Genomic DNA, 22,183 nt, shown 5'->3' on the forward strand with positions numbered 1-22,183 from the left:
AAACCAAACCGTTTGATGATCGCTACTACCCAGGTGAGCACCCACTCGAACATTAGAGATACTCTCTCCATTTGTGAGGACCAGATCCAATATCGCTTTTTCCCTTGTGGGTTCCGTCACCATTTGTCTGAGCAGAGCCTCTTGAAAGGCATCCACAATCTCCCTACTTCTTTCCGATTCCGCAGACGGAACATTCCAGTCCGCATCCGGCAGGTTGAAATCTCCCAACAGCAGAACCTCCTCTTTCCTTCCAAACTTTTGGATATCCACAATCAGATCCTTATCAATTTGCTGCGATTGAGTCGGAGGTCTGTAGACTACACCCACGTAGATAGAAGTTCCATCTTCTCTTTTCAGAGCAATCCATATCGCTTCTTCCTCTCCCCAGGTCCCTTGCATTTCGGTCGCTTGGATATTGATCTTTACATAGAGAGCTACTCCTCCACCTTTATGACCATCTCTGTCCTTCCTAAAAAGATTATATCCCGGTATGTTTGCATCCCATCCATGTGATTCACTGAACCATGTCTCTGTGATAGCAACAATATCTAGATCTGCCTCTAACATCAGAGCTTGCAGATCATGAACTTTGTTGCTTAGACTGCGAGCATTTGTGGTCATCGCTTTCCAGCTATTTTTCAGCGATAATCTTCTTTTTCGTATGGATTTTTGTGTCGTTTCACTTTCCGTTGCAATACTAAGAAATGAGTTGCTGATATTGCTTATGTTGCAGCCTTTACTACTATCACATCTTTTCTTTTGCCGGGGGTGGTCTTTATAATTGTCCTTCGTACATACACCACCCCCACCTTCTAGTTTAAATGCCTGGAAAAATATTGTCTAAATTTCTCTGCAAGGTTTCTTTTTCCTGCTGTAGTAATATGTAGCCCATCAGTGCAATATAGCTTCTTGTCCTTCCATGTATTTCCCCATCCTCCTATGTACCTGAAGCCTTCTTGATGACACCAGGCTCTGAGCCATCTATTAAAGTCCTCTGTGTTTTTCACTCTTTGCTCTCCTTTTCCATATGCAGGCAGTATTTCTGAAAAAGCTAAAGTCTTTACAAAAGGTTTCACGCCCTCACCAAGCTCCCGAAAAGCTTTCTGTGCTGCAAGTGTGGAGTTGTTGGCCAGGTCATTTGTTCCCAGATGGATAACAACATCAGTGTTAAAATCCTTAGTTTCTTCCTTAACTATAGTCAGTATTTGCCTGGAACTCCTGGTAGCTGAGGATCCTGGAAGACATTTCACTATTTTGGACTCCTCGCCCTGTGTTCCAAGGTTAATGTGCATTCATTTGAGATGTGCATTTCCCAAGTTGTTTCAGCCCAAAATGACAAGAAACAAACCTGCATGCACGTACCACTGAAAAATGGTATGCATTCTTCAGAACTAGTGCACTCTTTCCAGGGCACTACCTCCATGAAACAAAATAATCTACACAAAAACACCTAGAAACAGCATGGAAAAACAAAATGAACATTGTTGTCATGTACAACCCTATCGAAGTGAACGTTGAGATTTAATGGGTAAATATATAAAAGGTTAACTTACAAGTTGCACAGAACACTAGATCCGACCGTTGTCTGTGATCACCACTGACAGTTGTTATTGTGATGCTGTAATTTCTGTCAGGGAGCAAGTTCGTAAATGTCACAGATGTGCTGTTCTGGGTGAAGTTTACAGCACCTTGAAGGTCAATTACATAGTATTCCACATTGCCAGGTGGTTTAGTCCAGGAGACTTGCAGAGAGTTTGTGGAGATATTTCGGGCAATAACTGTTATGTTACCAGTAGGTATTTTTTCAGGTTCTGAGGAATAGCAGAAAAGTCCAGGTTAAATGTACCACATTTTAAGATATCCAATGTACACAACTGGGAAAAGTTTCAAAAAAAGGGAGTTGTTCCCAAAAACCCTGAATAGGCAAAAAACTAGTAAAGGAACAAGCTACTTTAAATACCTTTTTTAAACGAGAGAGGTGCTCAGAATCCAAGATGGAGTAAAAAAACTTCAATTTGGGGTACAAACCCCTAAAAAGCGTTTTTTTATAGAATCAATCATTGCACCATTTTGAGTGAAAAGGTAATAGAGAGTGCTTGTAGAAAAACACTCTAAAATTAAATGTCCAATAAATGTCCAATAAAGTGAATATTCTCCAACTACTATGTAAGTTCAATAAATTTGAGTTCAAAATAAGAACTTATCTTAATGGGTTCAGATAGCGTTGACCCGGCAAGGTTCTTAGCGTTGACCCGGCGAGGTTCTGACGCGTTTCGCCAATCCTGGCTGCTTCAGAGAACCTGCTGCGTTGCTAGTGAACTACTGCTTAAATAGTCCTAATTTAAGGTGCTTCTTTATCTGAACAAAGTAACAAAAAACACAAAATGATGCTGGTTTGTAACAAACATTTATGATAAAGCAGTTTTACAGCTAATAGACAACTATCATGACGCTGACAGCAGGGTACCTGGTTCAGAGGAACTTCTTTTACGTTTCCTGTGACGTGGGAGCTCAGCTGAGCTCCCTGTATTTATATGATGACGATGTGTCAATCACCTAATGAAGAAACGCCCACCACTCTACTTCTTTGTTTAACCCGTTGGGAGACACAGTTTGCCAGTGAAATATCCACCTTTGTTCTTGTTTCCATAACCACGCTTGCACATTGCCTCCCCTATCCAGGTGGGCCACTTCCAAAACAACAAAACGAAAATCTTGCAATTGATGTGGAGTGACATGCCAGTGTTGTACCAGGGGGGCCCCCATATCGCCCCTCCTGATTTTGCTCAAATGTTCAGTAATCCGAGTTTTAATTCTCTTGGTGGTATGCCCAATGTAGATCATATTGCAGGGGCACATGATCATATAAACTACCCCCTGAGTGTCACAATCAGTATACTGCTGAAACGTGTGCATCTTAGGTAAAGTAGGATGTTTGATACATGTGGTTTCCAAAGCATAAGGGCATGTGCTACAGTGACCACATCTAAAATGTCCAATAGGATGCACAAGCATACTGGCTGATACGCTAACAAACTGAGAGGAGGTCATGCGGTCATGCAGGTTTCTACCTCTAGAGTATGCAAACAAAGGAGGTTGTTCAAGGCTTTTATGGACCTGTAAAATGTGCCAATGTGTGTTGATGATTTTTTTAATGGCAAATGCATTGTAAGAATAAGGAAGTGTGCATACCATCCGGGCTTCTACATAATCAGATTTTGGCTGCAACAAATAAGTGCGATGGGCATATAAAGCCCTTTTGTATGCCTTTTTGATGATACTATGGGGATATCCCCGTTCCACAAATCGTTGCCACATGTCACGAGCACGGGTCTTGTACTCGACTTTATTGCTACATAAGCGTCTTAACCTCAAAAATTGGCCCACAGGTAAATTGTCTCTGAGGTGGCGAGGGTGATAACTGGTGTAGTGAAGCAGATTGTTTCTATCAGTATTCTTCCGATGAATGGTAGTTTCAAAAGAACCATGATGCAAGGAGATAAAAATGTCAAGAAATGCAATCTGAGTGTCATCAAAAAGGCATACAAAAGGGCTTTATATGCCCATCGCACTTATTTGTTGCAGCCAAAATCTGATTATGTAGAAGCCCGGATGGTATGCACACTTCCTTATTCTTACAATGCATTTGCCATTAAAAAAATCATCAACACACATTGGCACATTTTACAGGTCCATAAAAGCCTTGAACAACCTCCTTTGTTTGCATACTCTAGAGGTAGAAACCTGCATGACCGCATGACCTCCTCTCAGTTTGTTAGCGTATCAGCCAGTATGCTTGTGCATCCTATTGGACATTTTAGATGTGGTCACTGTAGCACATGCCCTTATGCTTTGGAAACCACATGTATCAAACATCCTACTTTACCTAAGATGCACACGTTTCAGCAGTATACTGATTGTGACACTCAGGGGGTAGTTTATATGATCATGTGCCCCTGCAATATGATCTACATTGGGCATACCACCAAGAGAATTAAAACTCGGATTACTGAACATTTGAGCAAAATCAGGAGGGGCGATATGGGGGCCCCCCTGGTACAACACTGGCATGTCACTCCACATCAATTGCAAGATCTTCGTTTTGTTGTTTTGGAAGTAGCCCACCTGGATAGGGGAAGCAATGTGCAAGCGTGGTTATGGAAACAAGAACAAAGGTGGATATTTCACTGGCAAACTGTGTCTCCCAACGGGTTAAACAAAGAAGTAGAGTGGTGGGCGTTTCTTCATTAGGTGATTGACACATCGTCATCATATAAATACAGGGAGCTCAGCTGAGCTCCCACGTCACAGGAAACGTAAAAGAAGTTCCTCTGAACCAGGTACCCTGCTGTCAGCGTCATGATAGTTGTCTATTAGCTGTAAAACTGCTTTATCATAAATGTTTGTTACAAACCAGCATCATTTTGTGTTTTTTGTTACTTTGTTCAGATAAAGAAGCACCTTAAATTAGGACTATTTAAGCAGTAGTTCACTAGCAACGCAGCAGGTTCTCTGAAGCAGCCAGGATTGGCGAAACGCGTCAGAACCTCGCCGGGTCAACGCTAAGAACCTTGCCGGGTCAACGCTATCTGAACCCATTAAGATAAGTTCTTATTTTGAACTCAAATTTATTGAACTTACATAGTAGTTGGAGAATATTCACTTTATTGGACATTTATTGGACATTTAATTTTAGAGTGTTTTTCTACAAGTTTCAAGTTCAAGTTTATTCAATTTTTGATGAATCGCCTATTACAGATTCTAGGCGATGTACATATTACAATTTAGATAGAAGAAACTTACAAAATAAATTCAAATTTCAAATTTTAAACAATACATACATGAGTTTGAGGAATAGGGATAAAAGTTACAATATTTGGGTATAGTTAAAAAAGGAAAAAAACAATAGGAAGGGTATTATAAAACCAAAGCACCTTGTAAGAAGTAAATTTTAAAATATTTGAAAAGAAAACTAATTTTAAAAAGCATAGGCATCTTTAAATAAATAGGTCTTTAAAAGTGTTTTAAATTTTACAATATCTAGTTCCGATCGAATATACTGAGGCAGAGTATTCCACCATTGAGGGCCCATAACTGTAAAAATATCTAATCTTCTGGTCCCAATAATCTTTAATGACGGTACTGAAAGGAGATTTTGTTCGGATGATCGCAGAGAGCGTTTTGGTTTATAAGGAATTAGTAATTTGGAAATGAACTGTGGTTCATTAGATGCTAATGTTTTAAAGATAAGAAACAATATTTTAAACGTGATCCTATGACCGATAGGTAACCAATGCGCATCTTTCAAACATGGTCAAACTTTTTTGCATTATAAATTAACTTTACGGCTGTATTCTGGATTATCTGTAATCTCCTTTTTTCCTTATTTGTAATATTTAGAAATAAAGCGTTACAATAATCGATTTTTGATATTATAAAAGAATGGATTAATATTTTCAAAGATGATATGGTAAGAAATTTGGAAATTGACCTAATTTGACGAAGTTTATAAAAACAGTTTTTAACTATGAGGGAAATATGGTCATGGTATGAAAGCTTCTCGTCAATCAATATACCAAGGATTTTAACCGAGGGAACCAAATTAATTTGAATGTTATTAAGATGAAAAGGTTTAATAAGTGTTATTTCTTTCTTCCAAGTAAACAGAACGGATTTAGTTTTATTAATATTTAATGCCAGTTTATTTATATCTAGCCAATTTTGAATTTTTTCCAATTTTTAGTTTATAGCTAAAATTTCTGAGTAATTTTCGGGATCCAAGGGATGTATAAGTTGTATATCGTCTGCATAGGAAAATGGTATAAAACCTAAGGCCTGACTAATTTCTAATAACGGAGATAAAAAGATGTTGAATAATAAAGGGGATAAGATGGAGCCCTGAGGTATACCAAATGATGTGGTAAATGAATCAGAATTTTCATTGTTAAATCTGACTGTGGAAGTTCGATTTGTAAGGTAAGATTTAAACCATTGTAATACACGTTCATTTATTCCTTTTTCCTCAAGTCTATATAAAAGTAAATCGTGATCTATGGTATCAAAGGCAGCCGAAATGTCAAGGGAGAAAAGAATAACGGATCTATGGTGATCTAAATAGTATTGGATGTTGGAGGTCAGTCCTATTAAAGAGTATTCAGTATTATGAAATTTTCTAAAACCAGATTGATTCGGATGTAGTGCATTTGTTTTCTCGATGAAATCAGAAAGCTGATTAAATATCAGCTTTTCTGTTAATTTTGCTATAAATGGTATATTAGTGATTGGCCGATAATTTGATACTTCGTTTATACTAATTTTGTGATCTTTGACAATAGGAGTAATGGATGCCTTTTTCCAGTGGGATGGCACAGTAGATGTAAGCAGACTATTCTGGATAAGAGATAGTATGAATGGACCAAAATGAGAAAAATATTTTTTTAGGTAGAATGGAGGTATCAAATCAAATTGAGAACTTTTTAAATTCAAGCACTCTCTATTACCTTTTCACTCAAAATGGTGTAATGATTGATTCTATAAAAAAACGCTTTTTAGGGGTTTGTACCCCAAATTGAAGTTTTTTTACTCCATCTTGGATTCTGAGCGCCTCTCTCGTTTAAAAAAGGTATTTAAAGTAGCTTGTTCCTTTACTAGTTTTTTGCCACATTTTAAGATGTCACTAGTACCTTAACAGATCATGCCTTAGTGTGTGCAGTATCAACAGTGTGTCCAATTACTCTCAGACAACTTTCAGTCATTTGAATAACTGAGTCTATTCATCAATTATATTAAGTAAAACATAGTGAACCAAAATGCCCATAAAAAAGTAGAACTCATACTAAGCAAATAAGCCACCCAGGAGCCTATCTATTCAAATAGTACTCTGAATTTACAGGGTTAATAATAAACCTAGAAGTCCTCTGCTGACAATGCTATTATTACCCAGTATCTACTGTAACCATGATAGTTACTGCTACTTTCTCATACAGGGATAAAGGCACAATGGAACTTGAGAATGCAGGATCCAGAAGACATTTAAAGTAACACTGTCATGAATAATTACATTTTACAATACAGGCAGTCTCTGGTTTAAGAACACTCGACTTACGTAGAAGTCGTACTTACGAACCAGGGTGCTGCCTCTCCCCTTCCTATGCCAATGTACCCTTTCTTCCTCCCTATAGACCTGTGAGTCTTACTTCGGTTCCTGGGAAGATGGTTGAAGCACTAATCAAGGACAGCATAGTACAACACCTGGAAAATAACAACCTGATGAGAGTCAGTTAACACGGCTTCAGGAAGGGGAAGTCATGTTTGACGAATTTACTTCAATTTTTTGAGAAGGTGAACAAACAAATCGATAGCGGAGACCCGGTGGATATAATATACTTGGACTTCCAGAAAGCGTTCGACAAAGTTCCACATGCAAGGCTTCTGAGGAAACTACAAAGCCATGGAATAGAAGGGGACATACTAAGATGGATAGGCAAATGGCTGGAGAACAGATTGCAGAGGGTCAGCGTAAATGGGAAGTTCTCGGACTGGGAGAAGGTGACAAGTGTTGTGCCCCAGGCCTCGGTTCTCGGGCCCATCTTACTCAATATCTTCATAAATGACCTGGAAGAGGGAACAACAAGCAATATTATCAAGTTTGCAGATGACACAAAACTAGGTCGGGCAGTTGGGACACAAAAGGACAGCGAAGGACTGCAGAAGGATTTGAACTAGCTGGAGAAATGGGCGGAAAAGTTTAATATAGAAAAATGCAAAGTAATGCACCTGGGCAGGAAAAACAAGGAGCATGAATATAAAATGTTAGGTGTAACTTTGGGCAAGAGCGAACAAGAAAGAGACCTGGGGGTACTGATAGACAGGACCCTGAAGCCATCGGCTCAATGCGCAGCGGAGGCAAAGAAAGCAAACAGGATGTTGGGCATGATAAAGAAGGGGATCACGAGCAGATCGGCGGACGTCATAATGCCGCTTTACAGAGCGATGGTCAGACCACACTTGGAATACTGTATCCAACACTGGTCTCCCTATCTAAAGAAGGATATAACCCTACTGGAGAGGGTACACAGGAGGGCCACGAAACTAGTAAAAGGTATGGAGAATCTGAGCTACAAGGAACGACTCGGAAAACTGGGTTTGTTCACCCTCGAAAAGAGAAGACTGCGAGGGGATAAGATAGAGACTTTTAAAATACTAAAAGGATTCGATAAAATAAAGCAAGAAACATCGTTATTCACATTGTCAAATGTGACACGGACAAGAGGTCATGGAATGAAACTGAGGGGCATCAGGCCCAGGACAAATGTCAGGAAGTTCTGTTTCACACAGCGAGTGGTGGATGCTTGGAATGCTCTCCTGGAGGAGGTTGTGAGGGAGACCACCATTCTGGGATTCAAAGGTAAATTGGATGCACACCTTATTGCAAATCACATTGAGGGATATGGGTTAACAAGGTCTTCATCAGGGAACACCTAGCTTAGCCTCCGTGTGTGCGGGTCGCTGGTCTAGATGGACCTAAGGTCTGATCCGGTGAAGGCATTTCTTATGTTCTTCCTGTCCCACCTCCTTCCTTCAGTGTTCCAACAAGCCCCTAGTCATGCCCCTCTGTTCCATGTACCACATACCAAATTCGGCGGCTCGTGCATGTGGCCCGCAGACCCAGATGCCTTCCATCTGACGTAGGAGGGAAGGCTTCCGCGTCAGCAGACTGCATGCACGAGCTGTCAAGAGTGGATTTGCAAAACCAGATCATATGCCGGAGCCGCCGCTTGCAGCTTTCACAACAGAAATGCAGCTGGGAAGAGGTAGCTAACAAGAAGAGGTAAAGGCAGGAGGCACAAAAGTGCTCTGCCCTGTCGAGTTCTTCACCCTGTCCTCCTCCCTCCCTGCCCTGCAAAGGTCAGCACCCAGTCTTCCCCCCTCCCTTCCAAACTTTTCACCCTGTCCTTCCTCCCTCCCTGCCAGGTTCTGCACCATTTCCCCCTCCCTCATGATGCCTAGCAGGCCTCCACCAAGCCTGCCATTAAAACTTGGTGGGCCAGCAGTGGACCGGGACATGAGGGATTCCTTCCGTCTCCTGTCCCAGCCGACTAACTATTCTCAGCTCCCTCCCGCCTCCCCACTTAGTATAAATAGTACCATTAAAAGACCTGGTGGTCCAGCCATTCAGACACCGGCTCTGCATGGGGCAGGAGCTTAAAAAAAGGTCACTCCTGACTTGGTTTACCGCTGGACCACCAGGGATATTAATGGTACTATTTATACTAAGCACTGGGAAGGTACCGGAGGACTGGAAGCTAGCGAATGTCACACCTATCTTCAAAAAGGGATCGAGGGGTGACCCGGGGAACTACAGACTGGTGAGCTTGACTTCGATTCCGGGCAAGATGGTGGAAGCATTAATAAAGGATAGCATCTGTGAACACATAGAAAGAAATGGATAACTGAAACCGAGCCAACATGGCTTCTGCAAAGGAAGATTGTGCCAAACAAACCTACTGCACTTCTTTGAAGGGATCAACAGCCAGTTGGACAAAGGGGAATCCATAGATATCATTTATCTCGACTTCCAAAAAGCCTTTGATAAGGTCCCCCATGAGCGGCTACTTAAGAAATTGTCGAACCACGGGGTGGGAGGAGATGTACACAGATGGATCAGGCACTGGTTGGCCGGCACTAAACAAAGGGTTGGAGTGAAGGGTCAATACTCCGACTGGCAGAGGGTCACAAGCGGTGTTCCGCAGGGGTCGGTGCTGGGACCACTGCTGTTCAATATATTTATCAACGACTTGGAAACGGGGACGAGGTGTGAAGTTATAAAATTTGCTGATGACACCAAACTCTGCAGCAGAGTTAGGAACACAAAGGAGTGCGAAGACCTGCAAAGGGACCTAAGCAAACTGGAAGAGTGGGCAAACAAATGGCAAATGTGCTTTAACATAGAAAAATGTAAGGTCATGCATATAGGGAAAAGGAACCCAAGGTACAGCTACAAAAGGGGGGAACATTGCTGGGGGAGAGTAATCTTGAAAAAGACTTGGGTTTGCTGGTGAATACAACCATGAAATCATCAGCGCAATGTGCAGCGGCCTCGAAGAAAGCTAACAGAATGCTGGGCATCATTAAGAAGGGAATTACAACCAGGACGAAGGAATTCATCATGCCACTGTATCGTGCAATGGTGCGCCCGCATCTAGAGTGCTGCGTCCAATATTGGTCGCCGTACCTCAAGAAAGACATGGCGATACTTGAGAGGGTCCAGAGAAGAGCTACGAAAATGATAAATGGCATGGAGGACTGTTCATACGCTGAAAGGCTGGACAAGTTGGGACTCTTCTCCCTGGAAAAGAGGAGGCTTAGGGGAGACATGATAGAAACTTTCAAGATCATGAGGGGCATGGAGAAGGTAGACAAGGATAGATTCTTCAAACTACGGGGAACCACAGGCACAAGAGGGCACTTGGAGAAACTGGAAGGGAACAAGTTTAAAACCAATGCCAGGAGGTTCTTCTTCACACACAGGGGTGTGGACACATGGAACGCGCTCCCGGAGGAAGTGTTCGGGCAGAGTACGCTAAGGGGATTAAAAGAGGGATTGGATGGATTCCTGAAGGATAGGGGGATTGAGGGATACAGATAAGGGTAGATAAGAGTATGGAAAGAGTAAAGATAAAAACAAGGGGACTATTGGGCTAAATCAAGTAAACATGACAGGTCATGGACCTGATGGGCCACCGCGGGTGCGGACTGCTAGGCGCGATGGACCTCTGGTTTGACCCAGCGGAGGCAAATTCTTATGTTCTTACTAATTGGGGATGTGGGAGGGAGGTGAGAATTGTTAGAGTCAGCCAGGACAGGAGGCAATCCTCCTGTCCCGGCCCACCACTGGACTACCAGGTCTTACAACAGGCCTGGTGGAGGCTTGCAACAAGTCAAGGAGGGGGGCAGGTGGGTGCTGACCCAAACAAACTGAGTCCCCCATTTTGGGGCCATTTTTTTACCCAAAAACCTCAATTTGTGTTTGAGTATATACAGTAATTGTATAATAAGAAATCCCTTACTTGTGTAGAAAGACTTGCTCTCAAGTAAACTCTGATATCCAAAAGCCCCAATGGTCACTACTGTTACTGTGAATTTTGTTCCAGCTGTAAGACCTGTCAGGTTCACAGAAGTATCATTGCGATGCAGAGAATATCCTGATGAAGGTTTATAGGTAATATTAAAATAATATTCTCCTCTGCTCATATTTTCAGGTTCACTCCAGTTAAGAAACATATTGTTAGTTCCCACCTCTACCAAATTTAAAGTGCCTGGTTTAGAAGGATCTGTTAAAATAAGGAAGGAAATCGCAGTTATTTGTTTTATTAATGAGTATATATAGCCAGTTAGTCCACAAATGTAATCTGTAGTGTATAACAAACTCAAATAGGAATACACAATAGAGAATAAAGGATAATGCATGATCAGAAAAAGTATGCTGACTATACAAATTATATGGTAATTGTATTAATCTACTGTTTGTCTTAATCACAGCCATGGAATGTGAAGAGCTCAATAAAATTTCATGGAAAAATCTTTTACATTTCACCTAGAGCTCCCATCAAGCATCTAATAAATTTAAACAATTTACAATAAATATCTAAGATAAATTTTTTTAAAAAGCACCTAACAAGGGATATTCATACTTTTCAGGCAACCTGATAGTCAAATACAAACCACCTGATTTTCTATAAATGGCGCCTAACTTGTAAGTGCCGACTGGTGCAGTTGTCAATTAACCGTGCGGCACCTAAGCGGGCGTAGTCATCACTAGGTGTCCTAGTGGTAGGCGCCATTAATCCAGGGTCTTCCTGGCCTAATTTCCTGGCAACTAACACAGACATCTAGCGACGCCTAAGCTAACCATGCCTTTTCTCTGCCCCCTAACCACTTTTCAGGTAGGTGCCTTGACTAAGGTGTCGCTAGGGGCCACACAGTGTTTCACACAAAATTTAAATTAATTGTTTTGAAAAATTATTTTAATGGTATGGTCAATTACTATCCCAATTAAACAAATTAAAACCAATTAAGTTTTGTGCAGAATTCAGTTAGGCGTCACTAGGTGTTTCCAATTAGTGCATCTAACCTAGAACCCATTTATAGAATGTCCCAATTTGTGCTTGAATATTTATTTCTTGGGATTTATTAACTTTTATGAAGAGATTCACCCAAGGTGTTATATGCAGGTTAGGTAAGTTAAATAACCACATATGAACGTATAAAGGATGACTTTGATTCTGTACAGCACTGCGTATGTCTGGTAGCACTATAGAAATAAATAAAAGAGGTAGGAGGTAGCATGATACTTGTATAAGTACACTATTGAAAATTATGTTTGAGGTTGGCACGTGGGATCTCTTAGAGAGAGAAAGAGATAATGGTTACTGTGGATGGGCAGACTAAATGGGCCATTTGGCCTTTATCTGCCGTCATGTTTCTAACATATGCTTTTCAACATTTCTAAAACAAACTGGTAAGTCAATATCAATGTTTCTCAAGTCAGTACTGGAGTATCCCCCCCCCCCCCTTACCAGTCAGGTTTTCAGATTTGCATATACTGCCTCCATCCAAATTCATCGCAGACATTCTGAAAATCTGACTGGCAAGGGGGTACTCCAGGACCAATTTGGGAAATACTGTCTATAAAGGTGCCACCTGCCTCTGTCAATGCTCTGAAATTTCTGTCTTTAGGCTGAAACCAAGCACATAGCTACAGCATATATGCACTTCTCAGTTGCAAAAATTGTAATGAGCAATGATTTAACTAAGGTACATAATGGAAGGAGGAAAGCATGACATAGCGGTTAGAATTACAGCCTCAGCACCCTGAGGTTGTGGGTTCACACACCATGCTGTTTCATGTGACCCTGGGCAAATCACTTAATCCTCCACTACTCCAGGTACTTTAGACAGACTGTGAGACCGTCCACCGGGACAGATAGGGAAAATAAACCTCTTTACATGTGGTTGTACAACTACATCCCTTTCCTGTTTTCATCGGTGTAAATACTGAGCCCTAGAAATGTGCATTCATTTGAGATGTGCATTTCCCAAGTTGTTTCAGCCCAAAATGACAAGAATCAAACCTGCATGCACGTACCACTAAAAAATGGTATGCATTCTTCAGAACTAGTGCACTCTTTCCAGGGCACTACCTCCATGAAACAAAATAATCTACACAAAAACACCTAGAAACAGCATGGAAAAACAAAATGAACATTGTTGTCCTGTACAACCCTATCGAAGTGAACGTTGAGATTTAATGGGTAAATATATAAAAGGTTAACTTACAAGTTGCACAGAACACTAGATCCGACCTTTGTCTGTGATCACCACTGACAGTTGTTATTGTGATGCTGTAATTTCTGTCAGGGAGCAAGTTCGTAAATGTCACAGATGTGCTGTTCTGGGTGAAGTTTACAGCACCTTGAAGGTCAATTACATAGTATTCCACATTGCCAGGTGGTTTAGTCCAGGAGACTTGCAGAGAGTTTGTGGAGATATTTGGGGCAATAACTGTTATGTTACCAGTAGGTATTTTTTCAGGTTCTGAGGAATAGCAGAAAAGTCCAGGTTAAATGTACCACATTTTAAGATGTCACTAGTACCTTAACAGATCATGCCTTAGTGTGTGCAGTATCAACAGTGCATCCAATTACTCTCAGACAACTTTCAGTCATCTGAAATTCATCAATTATATTAAGTAAAACATAGTGAACCAAAATGCCCATAAAAAAGTAGAACTCATACTAAGCAAATAAGCCACCCAGGAGCCTATCTATTCAAATAGTACTCTGAATTTACAGGGTTAATAATAAACCTAGAAGTCCTCTGCTGACAATGCTATTATTACCCAGTATCTACTGTAACCATGATAGTTACTGCTACTTTCTCATACAGGGATAAAGGCACAATGGAACTTGAGAATGCAGGATCCAGAAGACATTTAAAGTAACACTGTCATGAATAATTACATTTTACAATACAGGCAGTCTCTGATTTAAGAACACTCGACTTACGTAGAAAGCAATGTTACTTACCGTAACAGTTGTTATCCAGGGACAGCAGGCAGCTATTCTCACTAATGGGTGATGTCATCCGACAGAGCCCCGATGCGGACGTCTCACAAGCATACTTGCTTGAAGAAACTTCAGAAGTTTCGAGATGCCCGCATCGCGCATGCGCAAGTGCCTTCCCGCCCGATGCTCCGGGCGTGTCTCCTCAGTTCAGGTAGCTAGCAGAGAAGCCAACCCAGGGGAGGTGGGTGGGACGTGAGAATAGCTGCCTGCTGTCCCTGGATAACAACTGTTACGGTAAGTAACATTGCTTTATCCCAGGACAAGCAGGCAGGTATTTTCACTAGTGGGTGACCTTCAAGCTAACCTCAATGGGATGGTGGGAGAGTTGGCAACTTAGGAGAATAAATTTTATAATACTGTTTGGCCAAACTGTCCATCCCGTCTGGAGAAAGTATCCAGACAATAATGAGAGGTGAATGTATGAACCGAGGACCAAGTGGCAGCCTTACAAATCTCCTCAATCGGTGTCGATCTGAGGAAGGCTACAGAGGCCGCCATTGTTCTGACCTTATGGGCTGTGACTTTACAGGGAAGGGGTAATCCAGCCTGGGCATAGCAGAAAGAGATGCAAGCCGCCATCCAGTTGGAGATGGTACGCTTCGAGACAGGGCGTCCCAACTTGTTCGGATCAAAGGAGACGAAAAGTTGAGGAGCAGTTCTGTGTGGTTTGGTGCGATCCAGGTAGAAAGCCAAAGCACATTTACAGTCCAGAGTGTGAAGAACTGATTCTCCAGGATGAGAATGAGGCTTTGGAAAAAACACAGGAAGAACTATGGATTGGTTGAGATGAAATTCAGAGACCACTTTAGGTAGGAATTTCGGATGAGTGCGAAGGACCACCTTGTCATGATGAAATACTGTGAAAAGTGGATCCGCCACTGAGGCCTGAAGCTCACTGACCCTGCGAGCAGAAGTGAGGGCAACCAGAAAAAACCACTTTCCAAGTGAGAAACTTCAGCGGAGCCTTGTTGAGAGGCTCAAAAGGAGGTTTCATAAGGTGAGAAAGGACAACGTTGAGATCCCAAACCACTGGAGGAGGTTTGAGAGGAGGATTGACATGGAAAAGTCCTTTCATAAATCTGGAAACCACAGGATGAGCAGAGAGAGGTTTCCCTTGCAGAGGCTGATGGAAAGCCGCAATTGCACTCAGATGGACTCGTATCGATGTAGACTTGAGGCCAGAATGAGAGAGGTGTAAAAGATAGTCCAAAACAGAAGACAGGGAGGCTCGCTGAGGCTCCCTACGATAAGAAACACACCAGGTAGAAAATCTAGTCCATTTTTGGGAGTAGCATTGTCTAGTAGCAGGCTTTCTGGAATCCTCCAACACATCCCTCACCGCCTTGGAAAACTGACGGGGAGTCATGTTGAGAGGAACCAAGCTGTCAGGTGGAGAGACTGCAGGTTGGGATGGAGTAGAGATCCTTGTTGCTGAGTAAGCAGTGAAGGAAACATTGGAAGAAGGAACAGCTCCCTGCTGCTGAGTTGAAGTAGAAGGAAGTACCAAGACTGTCTGGGCCACCGAGGAGCTATCAGAATCATGGTGGCATGGTCGGATTTCAATTTGACCAGAGTCTTTTGAATGAGAGGAAATGGAGGAAACGCATTCAGAAAACGATTCCCCCAATCCAGCAGAAAAGCATCTGCCTCGAGGCGATGAGGAGTGTAGATCCTAGAGCAGAATTGAGGCAGTTTGAAGTTGTGGGGAGCCGCAAAGAGGTCTATCTGAGGCGTCCCCCACTGAGAGAAGATCTGATGAAGGGGCCTGGAATGGAGGGTCCATTCGTGAGGCTGGAGGAGACGACTTAAGGCATTGTCCTTCCCCTGAATGTAGACAGCTTTGAGGAAGGTGTTGTGGCGAATTGCCCAATCCCAGACTCTGAGAGGTTCCTGACAGAGAGAGGCTGAGCCTGTGCCCCCCTGCTTGTTGACATAATACATGGCGACCTGATTGTCCGTGTGAATGAGGACCACCATGTCGTGAAGCAGATGTTGAAACGCTTGAAGAGCATTGAAAATCGCCCTGAGTTCCAGAAGATTGATATGGCACAGCCGGTCCGCACTGGTCCAAAAGCCTTGAGTGTGAAGGCTGTCTAGATGAGCTCCCCAGGCATAGGTCGAGGAATCGGTCGTGAGAACTTTTTGGTGGGGAGGAGTGTGAAACAGCAAACCTCTGGATAGATTTGAAGAGGTCATCCACCAATGTAGAGACTGCTGAAGAGCAGGAGTGACTATGATGTGACGAGTCAAAGGATCTGACATCTGTGTCCATTGAGAAGCCAGGGTCCACTGAGGAATCCTGAGGTGAAGTCTGGCAAAAGGAGTCACATGAACTGTAGAGGCCATGTGGCCCAGGAGAACCATCATGTGTCTCGCTGAGATGGACTGGCGAGAAGACACTGACTGGCAGAGGTGAAGAAGAGCATCCAGGCGCTGTGGAGGAAGGAATGCTCTGAGCTGAATAGTATCCAGAACTGCCCCGATGAAGGGAAGAGACTGGGTAGGCTGCAGATGAGATTTTGGGAAGTTGATCTCGAAGCCCAAACTCTGCAGGAACCAAATCGTTGTCAGGGTCGCCGAGATGACCCCCGAAGCCGAGGTGGCCTTGATGAGCCAATTGTCGAGGTAGGGAAATACCTGAAGACCCTGGTTCCGGAGTGCAGCGGCCACGACCACCAGACACTTTGTGAAGACCCTGGGAGACGAGGACAGGCCGAATGAAAGCACTCGATACTGCAGATGTAGATGTCCCACCCGAAATCTGAGGAACTGGCGAGAGGCCGGATGAATGGGAATGTGAGTGTAGGCCTCATTGAGATCCAGTCGTTCTGCTCGAGGAGGGGGTAGAGAGAAGCAAGGGTCAGCATGCGAAATCTCTCCTTGACCAGAAACTTGTTAAGGACCCTGAGGTCCAGAATTGGACGCAGGTCGCCCGTCTTCTTCGGAACAAGGAAGTACCGGGAGTAAAACCCCCGGTTGTGTTGGAGCAAAGCCTGAGCTTCCTGAAGAAGAAGGGCGGTCTGGGTCAAGTTGGCAGGATACTCTCTTGGAGGGTGGTCCGGGGGGACCCGAAGGAACTGAAGAGAATATCCTTCCCTGATGATGGTAAGGATCCAAAAGTCGGTGGTAATAGCCGTCCATCGATAATAAAAATGATGGAGGCGATCCCCAATTGGAAAGACAGGGGATGGCAGAACGGTGTTGGTTATGCTCCCTATCAGAGAGTCAAAAAGGCTGAGGAGCCTTAGGGACAGCAGAAGGCTGAGGTTTTTGTTGAGCCTTCTGTGGTGGCTGCCGCTTCGCTGGTTGCCTTGCAGCAGGAGCCTGCCTGGGAGTATAGCGCTGCTGATAGATCAAGGGCGGTCGAGAAGGTCGAGACTGAGCAGGTTTAGGCTTGGGACGAAGGATGGACTGGAAAGATTTTTCATGGTCCGACAGCTTCTTCGTCACGGTCTCAATAGATTCATCAAACAAATCAGCACCCGCACAGGGAACGTTGGCAAGCCTGTCCTGGAGGTTCGGGTCCATGTCAATGGTTCGAAGCCAGGCTAAATGACGCATGGCCACGGAGCAGGCAGCGGCTCGTGCCGAGAGCTCGAAGGCATCATAGGAGGAATGCATCAGTTGAAGTCGCAGCTGGGATAGCGAGGTGACCACCTCCTCAAATTCAAAACGAGCCTGAGATTCAATGTAAGGTGTAAACTTCCGAAGCACAGGCAGGAAGAACTCCAAATAAGTTGCAAAATGGAAAGTGTAATTGAGAACTCTAGATGCCATCATCGAGTTCTGGTAGATGCGCCTCCCAAATTTATCCATGGTCCGGCCCTCTCTGCCCAGTGGCACCGAGGCATACACCTGGGACGGATGAAATCTTTTGAGGGAGGACTCGACCAACAGGGACTGATGAGAAAGCTGGGAGCCCTCAAACCCCTTGTGATGGACCGTGCGGTACCTGGCATCCAGTTTGCCAGGAACGGCAGGAATAGAGTATGGTGTTTCGAAACATCGCATAAAGGTCTGGTCGAGAAGCTTGTGCAAAGGTAGACGAAGAGACTCGGCAGGAGGATGAGGCAGATGCATGGTATCCAGAGTCCAAGGTGATGTCGAGATCATCCGCCATCTGCCTGAGAAAAGACGAAAAAGACAATTGGTCCGCCAACACAGGCCAGCGGGACGGGCTGGATGAAGTCAAGGCCTCTGGATCCAAGGAGACTTGTGATCGGCAGGGCGAGAAAGAGCCATAGGGATCCTCGTACTCCGGCCCCGGAGGGGAGACATCCGAAGAGGAATACCCCCACACGGTAGTTTCTTCTGAGGCGAGACTGTAGAATGCCTAGAAGAATGCCTGGAACGATGCCCCTCCCTGTGTCTCAAAGGAGACCTGGACCGGCGGTGCTTAGACTGGTCCCCAGAGGCCTCCAATGAGTAGATAGGGCTGGAGGCCGTAGAGCGAAGAGGAAGATGGCTCGATGCCTCTCGAGCCACATTCCATGCTTGATAGGGAGTGCGGAAGAACTCTTCCTGGCGATGCCCAGGGCTTCGATTACCCGAAGGAATGTCCCAAAGTTCTTCGCCCGGAGGGGGAATGGGTTCCAGAGGCGGCATGTCACTAAATGAAGCACACCTCGATGAACTGGCCGCCGAGCGCCGCTCCAACTCCCCGAGCAACGAGAGCGAACGGCGAGGGGGAGGAGGAGGGGGCGGCTCGCCCCCCCGAGGAGGAACTGCTTGCCCACCCTGGATCATGGCCAGCCACTTGGACTCCATGGTGGTCATATCAATGACTTGGGCCTCCATGATCGACCGCAGCAAAGCCGACAAGGAGGGAGCCGCACTCGAAGTGGGACCTCCTGTATGGTCTTCGCGCTCCTGAGTGGTCGAGTGCTTTGATAACCACTGGGGGAATGGTCTGAGGAGGTACCTGTTCTGAGCAGACCGAGGGAGGCACCGAAGCAGGAGGCAGGGTCGAAGCTGGAACGAAGGAGGCCGGCTTCAAGAGACTCGATGCAGCAGGAGCCGAGGATGACTTCGCAGGTACAGGCAAAGCGCTGCTCGAAGTCGAAGCCGAAGGTTCCTTAGCAGCTTCCATCTTGAACATTGACTCCCACAGGAAACAGCGACGCTTAAACGCACGTGCTGTGAGAGTGGAACAAGGCCGGCACGATTTCGGAAGATGTTCAGGACCAAGACACTGCAGGCAGCGTCGATGCGGGTCCGTCAACGAAATCGCGCGCTGGCACTTGCTGCACTTCTTAAAACCGGTAATCGGCCGGGACATAGGCCGAAAAAGCTCCGCTGCGAGATCGAAGGAGCACGGCCTCAGCCACGCGGCCGACCCGGTCGAATATCCGGAAGAAATTTTTTTTTTTTTTTTTTGAAAAATAAGAAACGAATGAAATACAACACACGATAAAGAGCAAAAAACTCAAAACCGCGGTACTAGAAGGTAAGAACACGGGTTCACTCAGCGCAGAGAATTGAAGCAAAACTTCTCAGCCGAAAGCTTCTGGATGGTGGTATCCAGAGATTCCCCAAACAGCTCATCACCCAGGCAAGGAGCGTTGGCAAGGCGGTCCTGGTGGTTGACATCAAGTTCTGAGACGCAAAGCCATGCCAGGCGTCTCATAGCTACAGACATTGCAGTAGCTCGGGATGTAAGTTCAAACATGTCGTAGATGGAACGGACCATGAACTTCCTGAGCTGGAATAGACTGGCAGTACATTGTTGGAAGGCAGAGAGCTTGCGGTCTGGAAGATATTTTTGAAAAGTGGCCATTTGCTGAATAAGATGTTTCAGGTAAAAAGAGAAGTGGAATGCATAGTTACCTGAACGGTTGGCCAACATAGCATTCTGGTAAAGTCGTTTACCGAATTTATCCATGGCCTTGCCTTCTCCGCCAGGAGGGACAGAAGCATACACACTGGAGCCTGCAGATTTCTTCAGGGTTGACTCCACCAGCAAGGACTCATGTGGCAGCTGAGGCTTGTCAAACCCTGGAATGGGAATAACTTTATAAAGTGACTCCAGTTTTCTTGGAGCTCCTGGGATGGTGAGAGGAGTCTCCAGATTTTTATAAAAAGTTTCCCTTAAGATATCATGAAGGGGTAATTTCAAAAATTCTTTGGGAGGTTGGTCAAAGTCCAAAGCATCAAGGAATGCTTTGGACTTTTTAGAATCAGACTCTAATGGAATTTAAAGGGTGTCTGACATCTCCTTAAGAAATTTCGTGAAGGAAGTGTGCTCCGGCTTACTAGCAGGATCCTGCACCGATGGATCAGCCTCATCCGATGAAAAGTCATCATCGGTACCGAGGGGGTCCTCGGAATCATCCCATAAATCAGGGTCACGTACCGATGGGAGACGGCCTTGAGATAGAGGAGTAGAGGATTCGGTATGTCTGGTTTTGCGTACCGATTTGCCGGAACACATCGACACCGTACATAGTGAATGTAAAGCGGTACGGGTGTCAGAAAGCGGTACCGGTTCCGAGACTGAGTGAACCGCTCAACGCAGAGACATTGGTTCTGCCGATAAAATAGGCATAGACATGGAAGAGGCAGATTTGAGCGGTGCTGATAACGTCGATGCCAACAAAATAGGCTGGTTGACGATCGGCACCGGAGGATCAGTGGGTACCGACACTGGAAGTGTCGGGTTAGAAGAGCTGGGAGAAGTTGTTGCAACTGCTCCTTAAGTTGGACCTGGAGAATGGATGCTATACGTTCATCCAGGGATGGTCCTGATGGCACCGGTACCGGTTTTTTCTTTCTCGGTACCTGCGGTGCAGCTCGACGCTCCGGTGAAGTGGATGCCAATGAAGAGGCATACATTGGGCATACCACCAAGAGAATTAAAACTCGGATTACTGAACATTTGAGCAAAATCAGGAGGGGCGATATGGGGGCCCCCCTGGTACAACACTGGCATGTCACTCCACATCAATTGCAAGATCTTCGTTTTGTTGTTTTGGAAGTAGCCCACCTGGATAGGGGAAGCAATGTGCAAGCGTGGTTATGGAAACAAGAACAAAGGTGGATATTTCACTGGCAAACTGTGTCTCCCAACGGGTTAAACAAAGAAGTAGAGTGGTGGGCGTTTCTTCATTAGGTGATTGACACATCGTCATCATATAAATACAGGGAGCTCAGCTGAGCTCCCACGTCACAGGAAACGTAAAAGAAGTTCCTCTGAACCAGGTACCCTGCTGTCAGCGTCATGATAGTTGTCTATTAGCTGTAAAACTGCTTTATCATAAATGTTTGTTACAAACCAGCATCATTTTGTGTTTTTTGTTACTTTGTTCAGATAAAGAAGCACCTTAAATTAGGACTATTTAAGCAGTAGTTCACTAGCAACGCAGCAGGTTCTCTGAAGCAGCCAGGATTGGCGAAACGCGTCAGAACCTCGCCGGGTCAACGCTAAGAACCTTGCCGGGTCAACGCTATCTGAACCCATTAAGATAAGTTCTTATTTTGAACTCAAATTTATTGAACTTACATAGTAGTTGGAGAATATTCACTTTATTGGACATTTATTGGACATTTAATTTTAGAGTGTTTTTCTACAAGTTTCAAGTTCAAGTTTATTCAATTTTTGATGAATCGCCTATTACAGATTCTAGGCGATGTACATATTACAATTTAGATAGAAGAAACTTACAAAATAAATTCAAATTTCAAATTTTAAACAATACATACATGAGTTTGAGGAATAGGGATAAAAGTTACAATATTTGGGTATAGTTAAAAAAGGAAAAAAACAATAGGAAGGGTATTATAAAACCAAAGCACCTTGTAAGAAGTAAATTTTAAAATATTTGAAAAGAAAACTAATTTTAAAAATCATAGGCATCTTTAAATAAATAGGTCTTTAAAAGTGTTTTAAATTTTACAATATCTAGTTCCGATCGAATATACTGAGGCAGAGTATTCCACCATTGAGGGCCCATAACTGTAAAAATATCTAATCTTCTGGTCCCAATAATCTTTAATGACGGTACTGAAAGGAGATTTTGTTCGGATGATCGCAGAGAGCGTTTTGGTTTATAAGGAATTAG

The 22,183-nt window shown here is 44.1% G+C and overlaps 1 protein-coding gene across 1 annotated transcript in view; it reads right to left on the reverse strand.

The window, feature by feature from the left end:
- Window positions 1-22,183, reverse strand: part of LOC117352352 (receptor-type tyrosine-protein phosphatase beta-like) — a 450,002-nt gene that overhangs the window by 121,884 nt on the left and 305,935 nt on the right. The window contains exons 20-22 of the mRNA XM_033928784.1: window positions 13,339-13,596; window positions 11,070-11,333; window positions 1,554-1,811 (exon numbers count right to left, since the gene is read on the reverse strand). Coding sequence (XP_033784675.1) covers window positions 1,554-1,811; window positions 11,070-11,333; window positions 13,339-13,596 — 780 coding nt within the window. The remainder of the gene's footprint in view (window positions 1-1,553; window positions 1,812-11,069; window positions 11,334-13,338; window positions 13,597-22,183) is intronic.

The sequence above is a fragment of the Geotrypetes seraphini genome, chromosome 19 (genome assembly GCF_902459505.1).
Source record: "Geotrypetes seraphini chromosome 19, aGeoSer1.1, whole genome shotgun sequence".
Lineage (NCBI taxonomy): Eukaryota > Metazoa > Chordata > Amphibia > Gymnophiona > Dermophiidae > Geotrypetes > Geotrypetes seraphini.